The sequence below is a fragment of the Cibotium barometz genome, chromosome 17 (genome assembly GCF_041138505.1).
Source record: "Cibotium barometz isolate CiBa-2024 chromosome 17, ASM4113850v1, whole genome shotgun sequence".
In the NCBI taxonomy this organism is placed as follows: Eukaryota; Viridiplantae; Streptophyta; class Polypodiopsida; order Cyatheales; family Cibotiaceae; genus Cibotium; species Cibotium barometz.
In genome coordinates, this window is record NC_141062.1 from 4,227,171 (window position 1) to 4,248,318 (window position 21,148).

The 21,148-nt window shown below is 47.4% G+C and overlaps 1 protein-coding gene across 1 annotated transcript in view; it reads right to left on the reverse strand.

The window, feature by feature from the left end:
* LOC147629604 (ras-related protein RABC1-like) overlaps positions 1-21,148 on the reverse strand; it is a 76,450-nt gene that overhangs the window by 11,695 nt on the left and 43,607 nt on the right. Inside the window, exon 4 of the mRNA XM_086811094.1 lies at positions 1,839-1,904. Coding sequence (XP_086667220.1) covers positions 1,839-1,904 — 66 coding nt within the window. The remainder of the gene's footprint in view (positions 1-1,838; positions 1,905-21,148) is intronic.

The following is a 21,148-nucleotide window of genomic DNA, read 5'->3' on the forward strand; positions in this document are numbered from 1 at the left end:
CACAGAAATCACAGTTATATGATGCATTTTTGGCCTTTGTAGCACTTGCTGAAACAGAGTCACGATGCAAGGTTAAGACTCTCCGTTCTGACCGAGGGGGGGAATACGTGTCACACATGTTGATTTCCTTTCTTGAGAGTAGAGGTATCAAGCATCAGTTTACTACTCCTTATACTCCACAGCAAAATGGGGTTGCAGAAAGGAAGAATCGGTCACTCATGGAGATGGCCAGATGTATGTTAAAGGCAAAGAAGCTACCACATATCTTTTGGGTGGAAGCTGTTATGTGTGCTTGTCATATTTTGAATCGATGTCCCACAAAGGCATTGATTTCAATTACTCCTTTTGAGGCTTGGCATGGCCGCAAGCCTTCGGTATCACATTTTCGTACTTTTGGGTGTCTTGCATATGCACACATACCCAAAGAGTTGAGAAGGAAGTTGGATGATAAAGCCACAAAATGTATTTTTGTTGGGTATAGCCATGAGAGCAAGGGTTACCGGTTATATGACCCACACTCCAAGAAGATATTCACTAGTCGGGATGTGATTTTTGATGAAAAATCAGAAATATCCATGGCTGGTTATGATGCAAATCAGGCTGAAAATGATGCATCAGGCTAAAAATGATGTGTTTGAAGGCCTACTACCTATGGAGCTTCATTCCACAGTTGGTGATCCAACCCATGAGGGTGCAGGGCAGCCAGCTAATCATGAAGGCGGTGCAGAAATTCAGCAGGAGATTGAGCCAGAAGTTGAGCCAAATATGGGGCAACAGGTTCCACAGGTCAGACATATACCTAGATGGTATTTGAGGACATTACAGGACAGCCATCTAGATGCTCCTCTTGCTGGCTGTACTCGTAGGGAGACACGGACCAATGAGCATGCACACATCATGGATTTAAATATGGTTATGGCAGCTAGTTTGCAGGATGATGATGAGCCTGATTCATTTGTGGATGCACGAGACAATGTGCATTGGAACAAAGCCATGCAGGATGAACTTGATTCTATTAAAAAGAATCAAACATGGGATTTGGTTGATCTGGCCAAAGGCAAGAAAGCCATATTGTATGTATGTAATTGTCTGGAACATGCCAAACTCGGCCAATACTATACCATGTGGCACTCGGGACTTACTCCTGAGCACGTGTGAAAGCATCATAACCTACCATCTTGCTACTCTCCTCCAACCCTCCTCTCCCAAATCTGGTCCCCAGAACAAATCATAATCACTGCCGGGCTGCCAAGTACTTCCTCCTAAAGCCTGCTTGGCCAGGTGCTCTCTGTCTCTGTCTCTATCGCTCCACCAAAACACCAATCTCTGCCTTCAATATTTCCCCATAGATCTTATCCAACATACAGTCAATCATGATAGTTTGGTAGTTGTTTGGCACCGTGGAGTCTCCTCCTTTATAGATCAAAGACGGGGTAAAGCCTTCACACAAAGCCCTGTTCAAGATCTATGGAAGAGAAGGGCCAAGATGGTGAAACCATGTGATAGATTGGTGGAGGGGGGTGTGGAGAGAGAAAGGTAGCCAAAGAGGAATCCTTATATCATCTTGTGGCCACCTCTTTATATATGTCATATATATCAGCCTTACCAATAGTCACATGCATGTATCATGTCTTGTGGGGCACACAAAAATTAGGGTTTCACACAGGTCCAGACCCCCAATCATCCACTAATAGAAGCCATTGAGTAGAGAATAAGCGAATTCTACCAATACTGCCAAGCTGCCACCTTAATTTCAGAAAATGAAGCACAAATTCTGTCTTGAATCTCACTAACAAGAACCTTCATTAACACTAGTTGAGAGACTAGAGAAAACTTGCCAAGAATAATGCCTTGAGCGCCTCTATAGTAGGAGCTGGTCAATGTCCGAAACCTTTCTTGTCCAGCTGCATAGAAAAAGAACTTTCTTTTAGACAAAGCACATCACCACAAACAAATTTGAAAAAGAAAATCGAATTAGTAAAAACAAGAAGAAAAAAAGGTGATGAATCTGGCTAATGACTCTCATGAAAAATAAGACTGGACAGCATATTGGTATATCTATGTTGAACTGCCCTTACACACATAATGGTAGAATATTTATTTTTGGCAACTAATGCAAGGGCCAACTGGCCTGCTACAGCTCCCAAATACACACCCTAGGTAGACGATAATGCAACAATGGCTTGCTTCTTGCTAACCGCACCAATAAACATGCTTTAAGATATAATGGTTTTAGCCCCACTTGCATTGGTCTATGCATATACCATGATCTGGGGAATTTCGAAAGCTTCAATCCATACAGAGACTTCATAAAATTTGCATGCCTCATCCAAGTCTCCATTTGGAAAGGCTGATGTGCAATCCATCTGCCAAGGGGGTAGTAAAAATGAGTTGCCTGATAAACTTAATTCAACTTGTCACGAGTGCTAACATCCGCCTCAATGCTGAGATATCAAGCTTAACTAGTGCGGATATTGCTAACACGACAGGATGACAACTCCGCACTTGCGCCACTAGTATAGTGGGTGATTATGGTTGATATGCCACTAATGGATGACAGGCTGTGTGAGCCACATATGAATTATTAGAATCCAGCATAGTTATAGCGCCAGCTCATATAGTCAAGTTTACACTATGCACTGACCTTTGTTTCATACTATGGACCGACCTTTGTATGTTGTAGTAGAAGAGCACTTTCCTTTATAGCGTGTACTCTTATCTCTTTATGTTAATGGCCATAAAGAAGAAAAGACAATAGAAGAAAATTCAACCATCCATCTTCCTTGTGTGTGTACACCTCATTCTCTTCCCCACATTCTTCTCATGATATCAGAGTGCCGGTTCCTGTGAAGCGTTCAAGAGGAAAACAAAGAAGCAGTACATGGGTAACTCCACCTATTTCCCTCTTTGATTTTGAAGCAACACCTTTGGATAATTGTGAGAGTTACAGGCAAACACGAAAGTCGTCGTCTCACATTGAGGCATCCTCTTGGATGAAGAACGAAAACCCTATTTTGTGGTGTAACCGATGCCCTGTAAGGACTGGCCACTATATGGGCCAGAGCCATGGCCCATTGGCTGCCCCACATGGCCCAAGGTGTAGGGTACCACTCTACACTCTATGCAAACCTACATGCAACTAAATGCTTTTCTCAAGGTCCTTGCATCGGGCTACAAGTCTGTAACCATGATCGGACCACCTGTGATCATTTCAGAGAGTGACTCACAGTATGGACTGGCACTACTTCATGTGCAAGACTTGCACACCTTACCACGACCATGTACGGGACTTGTACACCTGACCTTGGATGCTTAGAATGGAACCATGGCTGACTCATCCCAGATTGGGGCTCACAAGGGGACCAATTTCCACTCCAAGTCCTACACCTGTTGTAAGATATGTCCACGTGGCATCCAAGTGTGGGACGCACGTGGCATCCCCTTCTACTTAATTTGACAAGCCGCAAAGCCTCCAAATAGTCCGTCAATAATGCCGAATAATCTTCGAAAAAGTTCTTGTTAAGCCACACCACTTCACGTATTCCTCAGTAAATAAAGAGCCTCGGATGATGTAATCTTGAGGTCCTTGAAAACCTATAAACCTTGGAGAGTCATATGAATCTGTTGCCTCTGAGTCTTTACACCTTTAAGCAGATCAGTAAGAGCTCCCGAGACATCAGAAAACTTGTCGATGTGAATTGAATATGCTTGGCAACTACCCACAATCAACAGAATGTCATATGCCGTTTCCGAAATCTCCCAATGAAGGATTTCCACCATCTTTGCCAGGTCTAATTGAATGCCTTCGGCATTGATTATACATCCGAGGTAGTGAACCTCATATAAATGAAATTCTGATTTTTTCTCACCAACGTAAGGCTTATTGCTTTCCAGCAATTTCATCGCTTTTTCCATGTCAATGTCGTATTGCACTTCTGTAGCTGAGAAAATTAATATGTCATACGCTTTTCTATCAAGTCCCTGATAACTGTCAGAATATGCAGCGGAAATGATAACCAAACTTGGGTAGACAAGAGCAAGTAGACTGCAGAAAATAATCAGCACAAGAAACACTGAGAGATGTGTGTAAACTCTTCTCTATACACAAGATCCCGGAGATAACTGAATGAGAAAGTGGAGGAGGATGGGGGGGAATATATACAAGCCCATAAGGGCAGTCGGCCAGCTCTGGAAGAGGCCCACGACTGACAAAATGTCCACGACTGCTGAAAAACAGCAGTCGGCCAGCATCTGGTGCCCCACATCTGCACAGAACAAGTCGGCCAGCACTCAGATAGCCCACGACTGCTACAGATGCAGTCGGCCAGCCTCAGAGTGGTCCTGGCATCACCTGGCAGCCCTCCAGCCACTAGGAAAAAATGGGAAAAATAGGGAAAAAATACGGGGAGTGTGGAAAAATGATATACGGGCGGGCACACCCACAACAGAGGCCCTGGTGTATACAAATAGACAGGAGATGACTTCTAACACCCCCTCTCAGCTCCTGGCTGTGAAACCAACCCCAGGGAGCTGGAGTGCCGCCTGAGCGTAGCCTGAGGTAGAGACTTCGTGAAGAGGTCCGCCGCATTGTCCTCCGTCGAACAATAAAGTAGCAAGATGTCACCCGCCAAGATCTTCTCACGAACAAAGTGATACTGTATCTCTATATGCTTGGTCCGGGCATGGAAAACCGGGTTCCGAGCAATAGCTATACAACTCTGGTTATCACACTGGATGACTGTGGGCTCCCTCTGTGGAAACCCCATCTCGCCAAGCAGCCTCCGCAGCCATACAACCTCACAAGCAGCACCACAAGCAGCCCGATACTCTGCCTCTGTCGAAGAAAGAGCAATAGTCGGCTGCTTCTTGCTGCTCCAAGAAACCGCTCCTGAGCCGAGGGTAAAAGTGTATCCTGAAGTAGATCTCCTCGTGTCTGGATCTCCTCCCCAATCTGAGTCACTCCATCCTTGGAGCTTGACTCCATTCCCTCCTGTGTAAAAGAGTCCCAGATCCTTCGTACTCTGCAGATACCGCAAGATCCGCAATCCTGCGTCCCAATGAGTCTTCAATGGCGTCTGCATAAAAGAGCTCAACAACCCCATGGAGAAGCTCAAGTCCAATCTGGTGTTCAGCAACCAGATCAATGAACCAACCAACTTCCGGTACTGCGAGGCATCAACTGGCTCACAAGGATCTGTAACGGTTAACTTTGTGTTCGGGTCCATCGGCGAAGTAATAGGCTTGCAGTTCTCCATCCCAAAGGCCTCAAGCAACTCATGAACATACTGCTGCTGAGAGACGAAAAACCCCCTCTGGGTCTGCCAGATCTCTAATCCCAAGAAGAAGTGGAGTAAGCCTAAGTCGGTCATCTCAAACTCCTTTGACAAGGCAGCCTTCGTCACTCCAATGTGCTCCACATGACCGCCGGTGAGAATGAGATCATCCACATAAAGGATGATGAGTGTGACCATGCCGCGTTCCCGAAAGAGATACAGGTTCGGATCTGCAACCGATCTCTGGAATCCAGTCCGAATAAAGAAGGAATCAATCTTCTGATTCCAAGCCCACGGAGCCTGCTTAAGTCCATACAAGGCCTTACGTAACCTGTAAACCATCCCTTCCGATCCTGGAACAATGAAGCCTGGAGGCTGCTCAACGTACACCTCCTCCTGCAGGTCACCATTAAGGAACGCCGATTTTACATCCATCTGGTACACCGGCCACCTCTGAGAAGAAGCAAGGGCAAGAACGGTCCGAATCGTGGTCATCCGCGCTGTCGGTGCAAAGGTATCCTCGTAGTCGATGCCTGGCCGCTGAGCATAACCCTTAGCCACGAGCCTGGCTTTGTGTTTGTCCACCGACCCATCAGCCGCGTACTTGGTCTTAAAGACCCATTTGACACCAATGACTGACCGCTTCGACGGCCTCGGTACCAACTCCCAAGTGTTGTTCTTCTCGATGGCGTCAAGTTCCACCTGCATGGCTTCCCTCCAAGTATCCTGTGAAAGGGCTTTCTTTACGGAAGTGGGCTCTTTATCCCGCATGATACGAGACATAAGAGCATAGTTCACCTGAAGAAGCTCCGCCGTGTTGCTTTTATCTCGAACTCGATGTGATCTTCGAGGGCCGTCCTCTGTGGTCCATTCGGAGGGTAGCTCCGTGACACCTGACTCCCGAAGGGTGTCCATCAACCACCTAGGTACTCGAACAGATCGTGGAGCCTCCTGTGGTCGCGGGGGCTCAACTCCAGCTGCGGGCTCAACCTCCTGTGATGACTGAGGTGGATCAACTGGAGTGGTAGACTGGGAATCATCATCAGACTCTGGATCTCCAAGAAGTGGCGGCTCCTCGACAGTGGATGCTGGAACATGCTCGTCAAAGACCACATCCCGGCTGACAACAATCTCGTTCCTCTCTGGATCATACAACCTGTATCCCTTGGAAAGAGAGTTATACCCCACAAATACCAGCTTGCGGGACTTGGAGTCAAGCTTCCCCCTCTGCTTCTTCGGAATATGTACATACGCGTCACTCCCAAAGACACGGAAGTGCGAGACATCGGGTTTCCTGCCAAAATATGCCTCAAATGGAGTCATATGGGGTACAGAAGTCGTCGGAGAGCGGTTAATGGTATGGACAGCTGTCGCCACAGCCTCACCCCACAGTGGACGAGGAAGATCTCGATGCTCCAGCATGGTCCTCGCCATCTCCACCACAGTCCTGTTCTTACGTTCAACAACTCCATTCTCCGAAGGCGATCCGGTATTGGCCAATTCCCTCTTGATGCCATGATCTGCACAAAACCGAAAGAATACAGTCGAGGAGAATTCCCCTCCTTTGTCAGCCCTGAGAGTCTTGACCTGAAATCCAGACTCTTTCTCCACCATCACGTGCCAATCCTTGAACCGAGCAAAAGCCTGGTCCTTCTGTGAAAGAAAGTAGACCCACGTGAATCTGGTACAATCATCAACAAGCAGCATGAAGTAGAGAGATCCTCCCAAGGATGGTATCTGCTGTGGTCCACACAAGTCAGTGTGAATCAACTCCAAAGGTTTCGAAGCCCGCCTGGAAGCCTGCTTCGGAAAGGATTCCCTGTGCTGCTTACCACGTATGCAAGAACTACAGCGTCCTTGCCTACTTCCAACATCTGGCAAGCCAACCACCATCTGGTCCCGGAAGGCGCGCCGCAAAGCATCCACATTCAAGTGGCCAAAACGAAAGTGCCACAAGTCTCCGACCTGAGAGCCTGTCAGTGAGGAGAGTGCAGAGAGTTTGTAGATACCGTTCTCCACACCGCCTTCCCAAACAACTTTGCCTGTCTCACGGTCCCTTAGAGCAACTGAATGCTCCTCAAATTCCACCCGAAAGCCAGTCTTGCATACCTCATGCACTGACAAAAGATGAAAGCCCAGAGCAGGGACGTAAAGAACACGGGAAGCATGCTTGCCCCCCTTGCCGTCGGGAATGATCTCCATCCAGCCCTCACTATGAATCGGAATAGTGGAGTTATCACCAATAAAGATACGACCTGACTGCCGCTTCAGATCCAGGAAGAAGTCACGGGATGGAGTCATGTGCCTGGAAGCACCACTATCGAGAATCCATTCCCGAGTATCCTTTGCGGTGAAGCCAGCTGCCTCCTCGCTCGAAGACGATGAATCATCGGAGTCCACCATCTCCAAGTGCACAAATGCCGGAGTCTTCGCAGCTGAGGCTGAGGACTCAGCACTCTTCCCTGACCGCTTAGGGCACTTCCTCCAGTAGTGGCCTTTCTCGCCACAATCATTACAAGATCTTTCGGCCTTCAGCTTCTCTCGTTCTGGATCAGGCTTCTTCTCGGAAGACTTATCTGGTGAAGCCTTCCCTTTGCCCTTGTTGGTATTACGGCCTTTCGACCGTTGGCCAGTTAAGGCCTCCGAACCTCCGCCGTGAGGAGGGTTCGTGAAACGTTCCTCCTGGTCCAAGACCATTGGCACAAGCTCCTCCCAAGTGATGGTGCTGAGCCTGCCACTCGTGATCAACGAGGAATAGAAAGCGGAATACTGACCAGGCAAGTGGGAAAGTAACGTAATGGCCATATCTTCGGACGATATCTCTTTCCCAGCTTGAAGGACTTCCTGCTGAAGGGCCTGCAGCTTGTTAATGTGTTCCCGCATCGTCGAAGACTTTGCAGGGTTCATAACCCGCATCTGCACTTCCAAGGATATCCGCTTCATGGGTGACACCCTGTTGTACAAAGAAGCCAAGTGCTCCCATATGCCTCTCGCCAGCGTCATGTGCTTCACATGGTTGATCACCTGTGGTGTGCAATTGAGGAATATAAATGACCGGACCCTGGCGTTGACACGGTCCCACATTTGTGCCTGTGCCTCTCGGTCCTTCCTCGCTGATAAAACCTCCCCTTCCTCAGCTTCCGGCCTTGGCACCCCTTTGATAATAAAATCAGCAAGATCATATGACTCCAAAACTGACTCCATCATGACCTTCCAGATGCCATAATTGGACCCGTCCAACTGCCGATCCACTGGGAACGTGGGGAGAGTCGGAATCTTCACGTGCTTCTCTGCCATCTCGAGTAAATCCGCCATCTCGGAGAGTAACCTGAAAGGGTGGGTGGGTGGGAAAAATCTGAAAATCAGAATATATGCAAGTGGCTGTCCAGCCCCTCTGCCCGCCTTCCTCTTGCACCTTCACTTCCCGTTCAGCCCGAAACAGTCCACCGATCAGCAACCTGTTGCTCCCCCTCTTGCTCAGAAAAACGCCCAAGATCTGCTAGAGCCTAGGGCTCTGATACCATGTCAGAATATGCAGCGGAAATGATAACCAAACTTGGGTAGACAAGAGCAAGTAGACTGCAGAAAATAATCAGCACAAGAAACACTGAGAGATGTGTGTAAACTCTTCTCTATACACAAGATCCCGGAGATAACTGAATGAGAAAGTGGAGGAGGATGGGGGGGAATATATACAAGCCCATAAGGGCAGTCGGCCAGCTCTGGAAGAGGCCCACGACTGACAAAATGTCCACGACTGCTGAAAAACAGCAGTCGGCCAGCATCTGGTGCCCCACATCTGCACAGAACAAGTCGGCCAGCACTCAGATAGCCCACGATTGCTACAGATGCAGTCGGCCAGCCTCAGAGTGGTCCTGGCATCACCTGGCAGCCCTCCAGCCACTAGGAAAAAATGGGAAAAATAGGGAAAAAATACGGGGAGTGTGGAAAAATGATATACGGGCGGGCACACCCACAACAGAGGCCCTGGTGTATACAAATAGACAGGAGATGACTTGCATCATCATGCAGTTAAATGTAAACCATGACCGCGAATTTGTAGTACAGCCGCTCAGTTCGGAATGAGGTTTCGAGAATGTTCCCATCCACAATGTATACCTGAAGGTACCTACTTTTGAGGTCAATTTTGAAGGTACCTACTTTTGAGGTCAATTTTGAAAAACACCTTCGCTCCATTCAACCTTTCTAGAATGTAATCAATCCAAGGCATAGAAAACTTGCTCTTTATCGTCACGTTGTTGAGCACTCGATAATCTATGCACAGTCGGGAGAATCCATCGTTCTTTTTCACAGAGGATCAGATCTGCGAACGGAGACACACTAGAGTGTATGAAACCAGATTGCAGCAATTTGTGGAGTTGACGGCCCAACTCCGTCTCCATGGCCTTGTTGAGGCGGTATGGAAACTTACTAAGGGCGTTTGGAACCTAGAAGGAGCTCAATTTTATGGTCCTCCAGTCTAGATAGGGGAAGTCTGGGAGAGAGGTTGTCCTGAAGAAAGACCTTCTAGAACCGGTCATGCGTATATAAGTGAAAATCTCTCATAATACAAAAAACTCTCCCATTGTGTAATAGAGTCTTGCTCTTGCTAATCTCTCTCTAAACCATGCTAGTGAGTGTGTGAGTGAAGTGAGATGAGATGAGGGACGAGTTCACATAGTGCAACGCTCACGGAAGACGCAATGGAATTGCTACTCAAGGAGTGGTGGAGCTTGGAGACCTCAAGGGTTACGAGCTCCACCATTGGAAAGATCCCCACGACGGTTGCGGTTCTCCAGGGTAATCTTCTTGTTGGATGTGTCTCGATGAGGGCTTGGGCGAGTCATAACATACTCTTAAAGAAGTTCCCCAAACGCAACCATCTATCTCTCAAAAGGAACTCAAGGAAAAAGCCTCGAATCCAACGCCTCTTCATCAATCAACCTCGCCAAAAGAGCGGATTGCATGCTCAAAAGCCTCATCAGCAACAGCACCACTCCATAAGAGACTCAAGCCTCATCGTGAACAACGCCCATGAGTCTCAAGCCCGCAACCTCAACACCAACCAATGTGAAGGAGAGTCCCAAAGGGTGGTGGTGACAAATCAAGTGCTTTTAGCGACCATGTGATACATCACGTCTTGCTGGATCTTCTCGAGCTCTTGCATCAGCCAGATACAGAGGCTGATTAGGAACTTTCTTTGGTCTCGGCGGGACGGTCAACCAGCCCAGGCTAAGGTTGCTTGGGCAGTTATTACGCTTCCGCTGGCCCAGGGGGGCTTGGGCATTATAGATCCAGTTGATCAGAGTAGAGCCTTATTGGGGAAGCTTATTGTTCGGGGGCTGCTTCCAGGCGCTTAGCCTTGGAAAGAGCTTCTTTTTCAGCAAACTGCAGGCTACGGCTCCTCCAACAGGGGACACTTGGGCACCAGAGATACGATGGATCTTCATAGAGATGAGGAGAACAGGTCTCAGTAGAGGATGGGAGGACAGATTTGCCTTGAGCATCCTGCGAGCTTGGGAGCTGCTGAGACCGGGGCTTTCTCAGAGACCTCCTACTTGTGATAAGGAGCGGGCCAGATAGCCGCTCATCTGGAGCCCCGCGGTACGCACTGAGCAGGGTCATATGCTGGGTTCTCGGCCTCATCTAGCCTGGGAACCATTGGCGGCAGGCCCAGCACGCAGTTTTGGAGACTAGCAGGCCTTCTGCAGTCTCCCAGAGGAGGTCCAGGTGAAGAGGTTGAGTCACTTCAGAGGGGGGCTGATTATGACGGATGACATTCAGGAGGCACTCAACTTGCACTGAGGATGGTAGATGCCTCTACTATGAGACCCAGGATGAGGGCAGACTTCAGAGAGTGGAGGCGGAGTCGCCTTTGGTTACAGAGTGCATCTTTCAGAGGATACGGGTAGTGGCCGCCGCTTCCCGGAAGTGGCATATTGATCCAAGCCCTGCAGATGTGGACTCTGATTGGCGCATTTGGGCATATGCTGCGCGCCCCTTGGCTCGGCTCCAGTGGGACCCTGGCGAGTACGAGTGGCATGATCCTTATGCGTACCTCGAGGCCACAGAGATTACCTTTTTCCAGTACACTATTTGGTTGGGGAGGCATATTTTGACTGCGAGGAGGATGGTCTCTCCAGCCGCATCGGAGCATTGGCGGCTAGAGGGACTCTCACAGGAGTTCCTAGAGGATTTTTGGGCCAGGCTCTGGGCTAGTCGACAGGCACGCAGGATCTCGACTTTTCAGTGGTGGCTGGTTGCCCACAGGGGCTCTGCAGTTGGCACCTGGCTTGTCTACAATGGTCTTCCGGCGGCCTGTGTCCGATGCGGCCACCCATTGGAGACACAGAGACACTGCCTATGGGACTGTCCACAAGCGCGCAGCAGATTTGGCTGAGAATGCTGCGCATTTTGGCCCCCCTCTCTCCAGAGGGCATGTATACGTGGGGTGCCGCTAAATGGTCGACACCGTCAGGGCCTGCTCTGGGATACGAGACGGAGCAGGACAGCCAAGCCATCAGATTCATTAGGGGCCAACCTTGTCTTGTTCCTTCACCGGATTTCTCGTCCACCGTCTGGACACAGGAGAGGGATTTACGATGGGAGCTCCTCAGCAGCCTCACCATCGCGTTCACCTGGAGAGCTCGGTGTTTCAGGGCCTTTGAGGGGAGACTAGAGCCACCAGCAGAGACTGTTCGGGGGATTTGGCAAGAGCTAATCCACACCCTGCGAGGACAGTATGACCGCATCCGGGGCGACTCGGATGCGGCGATCTTGCGGCGCCAGGCCTTCCACACCACTTGGCGCAGCGGCCCCTTCTATACACTACACGCGGGTACTCCCGCTCGCATTACAGGCCACCTGTTTGGCTTTTCCCCCCTCCTATTGTATGATATAGCTCTCAGTTACTTATACTAACCTTTGTACCTTTTTTGCACCTAGGGAGAGTCTCCCTAGCTACCTTGATTGGATCTCTGCTCTGCCTTCTTATGAGCAGGAGAGTTTTTTTTTGTAGCCCAGCGGGCGTTTTTTTTAAACTAATGAAAGGATCTTTTCTCGGGAAAAAAAAAAGGAGGAGAGTCCCAAACCTTCCACTTCATCCAAAAAGAAAACTCCACCACGACAACTAAAATCAAGGTATCTTAATAGTAACAAAATGTTGGTGGAAGTGACTCAGGACTACTATGAAGGTGCCAATCCAATTTGGGAGCCTCAACAATCAAAGCCTCAAAAGCCAAAAATAAAATAAAAGTACTCCACAACGTAGTCCACAAAAGCCTATGCAAGTTCCTCAAAGAACTCCAACACCTCAACAAGTGTGGGTACAAAAAGATTACTGCAAGCTCAAGGGTACTACCAAGGTAATACCAAAAGCTTGGATTCCCAAGCGCATAAAGAAGCCACCTAAACCTACAAAAAGAAAGAAACCTCATCACCAAAGCATCAGCCACCAATTCATAATGTTCATCAAAGATGTGTGCCTGTGCACGTGCTTCAAGAACAAGGATATTATGATGGCAATCCCATCATATGGTTGCTAATATCGAACACAATGAAGAAAGCCTCACCATCGACTTAATTCCAAGAACTTCACCTAAAGTTCGACAAGAATGGAGACCCAAGGAACACCAAGCAAGCCACTCAACCCCTCTTGTGCACACAACACATACACAAGAGCTTGCTTATTCAGTCAACACCAATGGCAACCAACCAGAAGCTGTACCTACCACCTCGACAACACTTGAGCCACAAATTCAAGAATCAATCTCCACATCTGCAACGGAAACTTATGAGCGCATCAAGGACAAACTCACAATGCTCTTTTCATCCCTCTGGATGAGAAGCATGCGTGCAGAAGCTACGCGGCATATATAAGAACCTATTCTCAAAAAAAAAAAAAGAGTAGCCACAAGAACCTATTGCTCGGAAGGTGATAACCAAAAAAAAAATTAAAGAAAAAGAAAAATACAAACACAAGGGAGTCACACAAATGGCCTACCTAAAAATGATAGAATATCAACAGAAACTCCCAACGATCTTCAATAGCCAATACATTTTTGTTAAGCTTATAGCTTACTATTCTTTTTGCTAAGTTAATGTAGCAACTGCTCCATGAGAACATATCCATACTCATGCACTAGAGGACATTGGCATCAAAGCCACATCATCGACAACTCACGTACATCTCTGGATTAGGGAGACATGGTGGACGAAAGCCTAGTCAATGGTACAACCCATCACCTTGAATTTTCCTTCAAATTGCAAACCTCTCCGAATGAAAACTAGAGTCTTCACAACACATTAATCTATAATCCTTAGTGACGATGTCTATATTAGCCTCGCAAGTCGTCGTAATTCTTTCATGCCTCGCCAATAAGTGGTTACTTCAAGAAGCAGCAACTCAATAAGAGTCTATTTGACTCAATTCATGTACTTCATATATATCTATTTCATAGAACACTTAAATATACATAAAAGCATAAAAAGCACATGGAAAGAAGCATGCAGAAACAGGTCCTATTCAACAACATTCAACAAGAATCCTACCACAAAAGGGACATCATCGAAGACCAAATTCTTCAAATGATGAACGTCGCTTCAATGAATCGAATGAGAAACTAAGCATCACAATCTCGTTCTGATGATTTTGTCTACGTTCCTACGGATCCTTCCTTCTCTTCTACCCCATTATTAACATCTCTTAGACTCCCCACTAACACCAATAACATGTAACTCTGCTTGTGATTACCAAAAACAAAGCGAGCAAAAAATATAACCCACAAAAAAAAATGCTCACAAAAATATAAAAATGCAGTCACTCTCGCAAAAACCCCCACCCCGTCAGGAATTCCTGCTAATCTCTAACCTTTTCATTTACTAACTACCTTTTCTTATTCCTTCCAGAAGAACAACGACCATTGAACGTCACTCAACATCAAAAGCCATCAACAAAGCTTGTTAATTCTCCCCACACAAAGGTCTTCAACGCGATCACGAGGACGCGATTGGCATCAAGAAGGAGAGAATATTAACCCATTTCTAGGGTTAACAAGAACTACTGCCATCATCAAGAAGTCGAGAAAGATACACCAAAAGGTCATACATTTAAGATACAAAGTAATGGTGTCCAAATCTACAACTTAAACGAACGCCCGTAATGATCCGACGGAGTATTTATGGCAATTTCCGCTTCAAGAGTATGTGGTAGCAAGTTAAAATGAAGTCCCAAGTGATATACTTCATGGATATGTTATGAGAGTAGTCATTGTAATAGCATTAGGCCTCTTATGAGCCTAAAGTGCCCGATTGGCCACAGTTCAAGTGAGTGTAAACACTTATGGCCATGTATATAAGTGCAAATCTCTCATTATATAAAAAACTCTCCCATTGTGCAATAGAATCTTACTCTTGCTAATCCTCTTACTAATCTCTCTCTTATCCATGCTAGTGAGTGTGTGAGAGTGAAATGAGGTGAGAGGAAGGACTAGTACACACTGTGCAACACGGCAGTGTGAACGCTCGCGGGAGGCGAGGTCGAATTGCTACTTAAGGAGAGGTGGAGCTTGGAGACCTCAAGGGTTACGAGCTCGGTCATCAGAAAGATCCCCACGACAGTTGCGGTTCGCCAAGTAATCTTCTTGTGTTACAGGACTGAGTATTTTACCTCTTCTTCTTAAGCATGGTTATTATGTTTAAACTTGTATAGCATTCACTAATCATGTTTAATCCTGTGGATGCATGTGTAAGTTTGTACACGTGTATGGATGCAGATACATGTTTGGTGTGTGTGTGTACATGTGTGTGCATGTTCATATGCATATGTATGTGTTTTTCTCTTACCTTGCTCTGCAAATGTAGAAGAAGAAGGCCTTCCTCTCCAAAAGGATGGCCCTTAAGAGGGAAAAGATTTATTTGGATGAGGACCTTACACCGGCACAGATAGCACACCGGAAGGAACACATGCCGCGTGTGCTTGAGGCAAGAAAAGAGGGGAAATGGATGGTGTAGAGAGATGGCCGAGACATCATTACGGAGAGGAGGTCCGCTTGACGGTGCGCGGCCTATGAGACCTTGCGATTCACGGTGTGGAATTGCAACGGAGCCCTTAGAACAGATGCAGGATAATTTCAAACACAGTGATATTGCTATGTATACGGAGACCCATCAGTGCACAAACAAGAGGCTTCCTGACGTCCGGGGTTATAGATGGGAATCAATTTTCCGCCCTCAGCCACGCACAGTGGGAGGTACCAGAGGATCTGGAGGATTGGCAATACTTTACAAGGAGGAGCTTCGTGACAAAATACATGTGGTACATAGAGATGCAGATGCGAGGTACATGTGGGTCCGAATATGCAGCGGGGGGGCTCCGCGAGCTATATGTGGCGGTATGCTACTTTCCCCCAGCCCACTCCAAGTTTGCACCATTAGGAGAGTCGCCCTATATACCACTATATGATGATATCATGAGGTTTGCCAGCATGGGAGACATATTACTATTGGGAGACTTTAATGCACGTACAGGCACAGAGCAAATAGAGTTGTATGATACTCAAGAGGCTATGTACCGAGAGATCACGGCAGAGGATGTAGGGTTGCAGAGATCAGCACAGGATGAGGGGGAGATTACAGATTATGGCAGGCATTTTCTCACACTCAGGAGTGCACATGGGTTGGTCATATACAATGGCTTATCGAGATGGCAAGGATCAGATGCTCTCACACACTAGAACTCTAAAGGGGGAGAGAGCACAGTGGACTACTTGATGGGATCTCCTTCATTGATACCTGATGTGCGGGGTTTCACGATTTCCAGTAGGCCCATTGGCATAGCAGCCGATCATGCATACCTGAGTTTCACAATAGTAGGTAGACCCCCAAGAGATGGGCCAGCCACTCATCTACCTAGGTTTACACGTGAGACAGTTGGGGTTTATCGGGATGCAGTATCTAATGGCTTGTTCGCTTTAGACCCACATAGCTCTCTGGATGAGACCACGAGAGGATTGGCAAGTGTTCTACATGCATCCGCCTCATATGCGTTTCCCTGCACTATGATCCCTTCCACCCACCCCCGCAGCACTGCCCCACAGAACAGTTGGTATGATGATGAGTGAGTTGGAGAGCACTTCTCATATGCACGAGACACTTTGGCTCCGCTCATCGTACATGTGTTTAATCATGCCATTTGTGAGGGTTTCCCGACAAGCTAGACAGAGCATATCATTGTACCACTCTTTAAGAGTGGGGACCCCATGGTACCAGGCAACTACAGGACGATCATGATTGGTCATTACTTGGCCAAATTATATGGCTCTATATTGGAGTCGGAGCTGAGCCGATGGGCAGAGAGGCATGGTCATCGAGCACATGGACAGGCTGGCTTCAAGAGAGGATTTACTACCTTGGATCACATACTGACACTTCGGGCACTTATTGAAGAGGGCAAGGCACAGAAGAGAAGGATATACTGCTGCTTTGTGGACTTCCGCAAAGCCTTCGATACCGTACCACGTGCCAAGCTTATGCACAGATTGCATGACATTGAGGATATGCAGTGGGGGATATATGCTTTGTATGAGTCTGTGCAGGCAGAGTCCGAGCTCCAGGTGGACTATCTGATAGGGTGACCAGCACGATAGGGGTGAAGCAGGGATGCCCACTATCGCCCACCCTCTTTGGACTGTACATTGATGCCGTCTCTGATTATGTAGACAGATTGGGAGACCCACGGGCATGCCTAGCAGGGGTGTTGATACCCATCTTGTTATATGCTGATGATATTGTTCTAATCTCAGACTCTCCGGAGGGATTACAGAGACACCTGGATGCATTACAGGCTTTCTGTGCGGATAGAGATCTGACAGTGAACCTTGGGAAAACCAGGGTTATGGTGTTTTAACACCACACAGGCATGGGTGACGAGATCAGAGCCTCAGTTCACTTTCCGCGGGGAGCCGGTAGAGTACATCAGGTCATATGTCTACTTGGGAGTTACTTTCACAGGATCGCGTTTCTTCCTGAAGGAGGTAGCAACAGCTAGATTAGCTCGAGGGCATGCAGCCTTGGGGGCAGTTGAGAGGCAGTGTGCACACATACAGTTTCAGGAGCCACGCACCAAATTGTGGCTATTTGATACGCTTGTCACACCGACCCTCCTGTACAGAGCTCCAATTTGGGGACCCACTATACATCACAGATCTCAGAGAGGGACAGATGAGGGATGGAGGCAAATGGAGAGACCACTGATTATGATGATTGCCCGCATGATTCGGAGCAAATCATCAGTACCACATGAGATTGTTCGGGCTGAGCTGGGTGCCCCACCAATAGTAACCGAGGCCCTATTCCAAGCAGTTACCTTTTTACAGCAGCTATGGGAGCTCCCTCAGCAGAGGTACTCCCGATTGGCATTGACCTCATCCATACAGTTGGCAGAGGATGGAGATACTCATTGTTGGTACGCTCAGATGAGATCATGGTTTGACCTACATGGTTTGCGGATAGAGGCACTACCACCCTTTCAGTACAGCCTGGATTGTCCATTTTTGGATCTCACCCGCTCAAAGCAAAACCGCGTGATCGGGATGGATATCATCAGAGTGGACACAGAGAGGACATGGACTAGCCCCCTTGAGCCCTTGGGCACGAAAATGGCTCATTACAAGAGCGATTTTCTACACCTCTCACCGGATGATTTTATCACCCGCCCGGCGTACATGGATGTACACCTATCACATGGGATACGTTGTGCCATTGGACAGATCCGGACCTCATCACACCAGCTGCGGATTGAGACAGGGTGATATGTGCATCAGATCGTGGATGACCGCATTTGTCAGCTATGCTACTAGAAAGTAGAGACAGAGGAACACTACATTTGCCGATGTACAGTCTATTATGAGATCCGAGGGAGATATCACCGCCTCTTCCGAGAGGGTTTTGGGCCATTAAGCAGGGTCATGGAGTTTGAGGATCCGAGATGCCTGGGATTGTTTCTACTTGAGCTCAGGAGACACAGAGAGACCCTCTTGGCACACAGGAGGCGGAGCCATGATGTACCTAGACAGAGGACCCTCACAAATTTCTTCAGCACCAGCACCAACAACCCAACCCACACACCTCCTGATACCTCCTCCATTGGGTCATTAGGGCACCGACCACACTCCCACGGAGTCACCACTGATAGAGCAGTTATCTTATGTCGTGCTCGTCGGCCACGCCCACTAGGATCCCGACCATGGCATCCTCACCATCGCCAAACCAGAGCCATTATTGCTCGGCATCAGAGGCGCCTACCTCGCTTCTACGACCTCTCCATTCTAGACAGCCCCATGGCGGAGATACTTGATCTAAGGAGAGGGCAAAAGGAGGCCAAGGCTCTTGTATCCCACAACACAAATTGGGTGAAAGCTTCAAGGAGGTCCTCTACGTGGAGCAAGGGGATTTCTTCTCGAGAATTGTACAAGGGCTATGCCGACCTCAAGTGATAAATAAATACCTGCGGCACCACGCTTTGGGGCCAATTGATCTTTTGTACAAGAGCACTCTAGCTCCACTTATTCTTTTTCTTCTTCTCCCAAGTTGATTATTCCAGTTCGTAAAGAGTTTTAAGTGTGATTAAGTGTGTTCACCGGCCGTCAAATTTCTGAAGGCCGGTTTCAAGGTTCCATTGCCGGGATTCATCGTCAACTTTTTCAAGGGGCAAGCCTGTGGTCGACACATTTAATTCTATGGCTGGAACTAGTGCGGAGATGAAGGATTTATCTTCGGAAGAGGACGACTACTTCGATGAAGATGAGGAAAGCGAGCAAGAAATACCTTCCGATATGCCAGAAGCTGAAGATGACGATGCCACCTATGAAGCAGAGATGCAGAGCTTGATGGAGGGATTAATAGGACTCGCGAAGGACTCACGTTTTCCATAAACTTCAAAGCTGATTCTAAACCACGGAAGCAAGGATCTAAGAAGAAAGCCAAGCCTCAACATTCGGCTCCCATCTACCCAAATTTTCAGCCATACCCTGATTCTCTTCTTCTTTTTCCCCACCCACCCATGGAAACCCTTTTAATACTTCTCATCCTGGTTACTTTGGCAGAGGCTCTGTCTTTCATTCCATGACGGGTGTACCCAACATGGGCATGACTGGGAGCTATGGTATGCAACTAGGTATGCATGGAGGTATGTATGGAGGTATGCCAGGAGGTATGTATGGAACTTCAGGTGGTGGTGGCGGAAGTGCTTTTGGTATGCCTGGTATGGGAGGTGGTATGATGGGCATGGGATCTAATGCTGTGGGCAATTCTTTTCTCAAACCACATCCATATGATAATCTTGTTCAGGGCAAGAAGCCAAAAGATTATAAAGAGGGTGGTGCTACGGTAAAGTTTGATACTTTTAGTAGTGCAAAGAATCGTTTAAAGGCTCTCACCTTCATTCAATAGTTTGATGCGGCATTTTCTGGTGGTAACTTCATAAAGGCATCTAAGGTATAGAAGGTAGCTTCTTTCCTAAAGGGAAATGCTCTTCAATGGTTGTCGACATTCAACAGTTTGATGCGGCATTTTCTGGTGGTAACTTCACAAAGGCATCTAAGGTACAGAAGGTAGCTTCTTTCCTAAAGGGAAATGCTCTTCATCAGGGAATAGCACCTAGCACTTGGGTGGAGTTCAAGCAAATCTTCTCTTCTTTATGGTCGTCACCGACTTTTGAGGTGGATGTTATGACAGCTTGGCATCGATTAGATTCCTGAGATTGTAGCAATCTGGAAGAATATAACAAGAAATTTTGGGATGCTCTGCTGCCGGTCACATCCTTTAGGCCCGTGTCACTGGTTGAGCAAGTAGAGACATTGTGTTGTGGGTTACCCAAGGAGCTTCGTGATTATTGCATTAAAACAAAGGTCATTAATATGACTCAGACGATAGAAAATGCTCAGACCGGATATGCCATGCTTATTGGTGAGATGTCAGGACTCAAGGATCAACGTCTTTTCTCAAAGGAGGCATTTAAAGAGGCAAAGGAGTCAAAGGACAACAAAGACACTGAACCACGAGAGAAGGGACAATCCAAGAAGAGGAAATTTCAGCCCTTACCTCAAAGGATGAATGAAGAAAAGAAAGAACTTATAGCTGCCAACAAATGTTTCTCTTGTGGAGAAGAGGGACATCGGTACTATAGGTGTCCGAAGAGAGCACTTAAAAACGCAGATGACTCACAAGAAGAGCCTGAAGCAAAGAAACAGAAACCGTCTGCTAGACTAGTACCTGACTTGATAGGGTTAAAGCAAGGGGATGCATCTTCAGAGTTGTGCAGAGCATGGGGAAGACTTCGAGATCAGGAGGTTTTGATCTTTTTCGATCCTGGGGCTCGTGCAAACTTCATCACCCCCGAGCTTGCAGCAAAGTTGGGCATCATGGGTGTGTTGCATGAGGCTACTTTGGCTTGTCCTGGACATTCGGTTGAGGTTACACCAATCATTGGGAAACTGCGTCTCAGTATGCAAACTTACACGGACAGAGAGGATGATTTCTACATTATGCCTTTGGAGGGTTGTGATGTTTTGTTGGGTATGCCTTGGTGCCATAAAGTTAAAGCGGTAGTAGATACTTTCAACAGGAACATCTCTCTCACTCACAAGAATAAGGAACACACTCTTGATGTAAAGCTTAAAGGAGAATCTATTCATGTTGTATGGCTTCGGCCATTTCTCATTTAATAAAGAAACATCTTTATGTTTACGTAGTGTTTGTTAAAGAGAATCAGGATACCACAGATTCTAACCTGTCTGAGTTGGACAAGGAAAGATTGCACTTTCTAAAAAGTTTTCAAGATTGTTTTTCAAAGGCTTTGCCAAGGAGTTGCCGCCTGC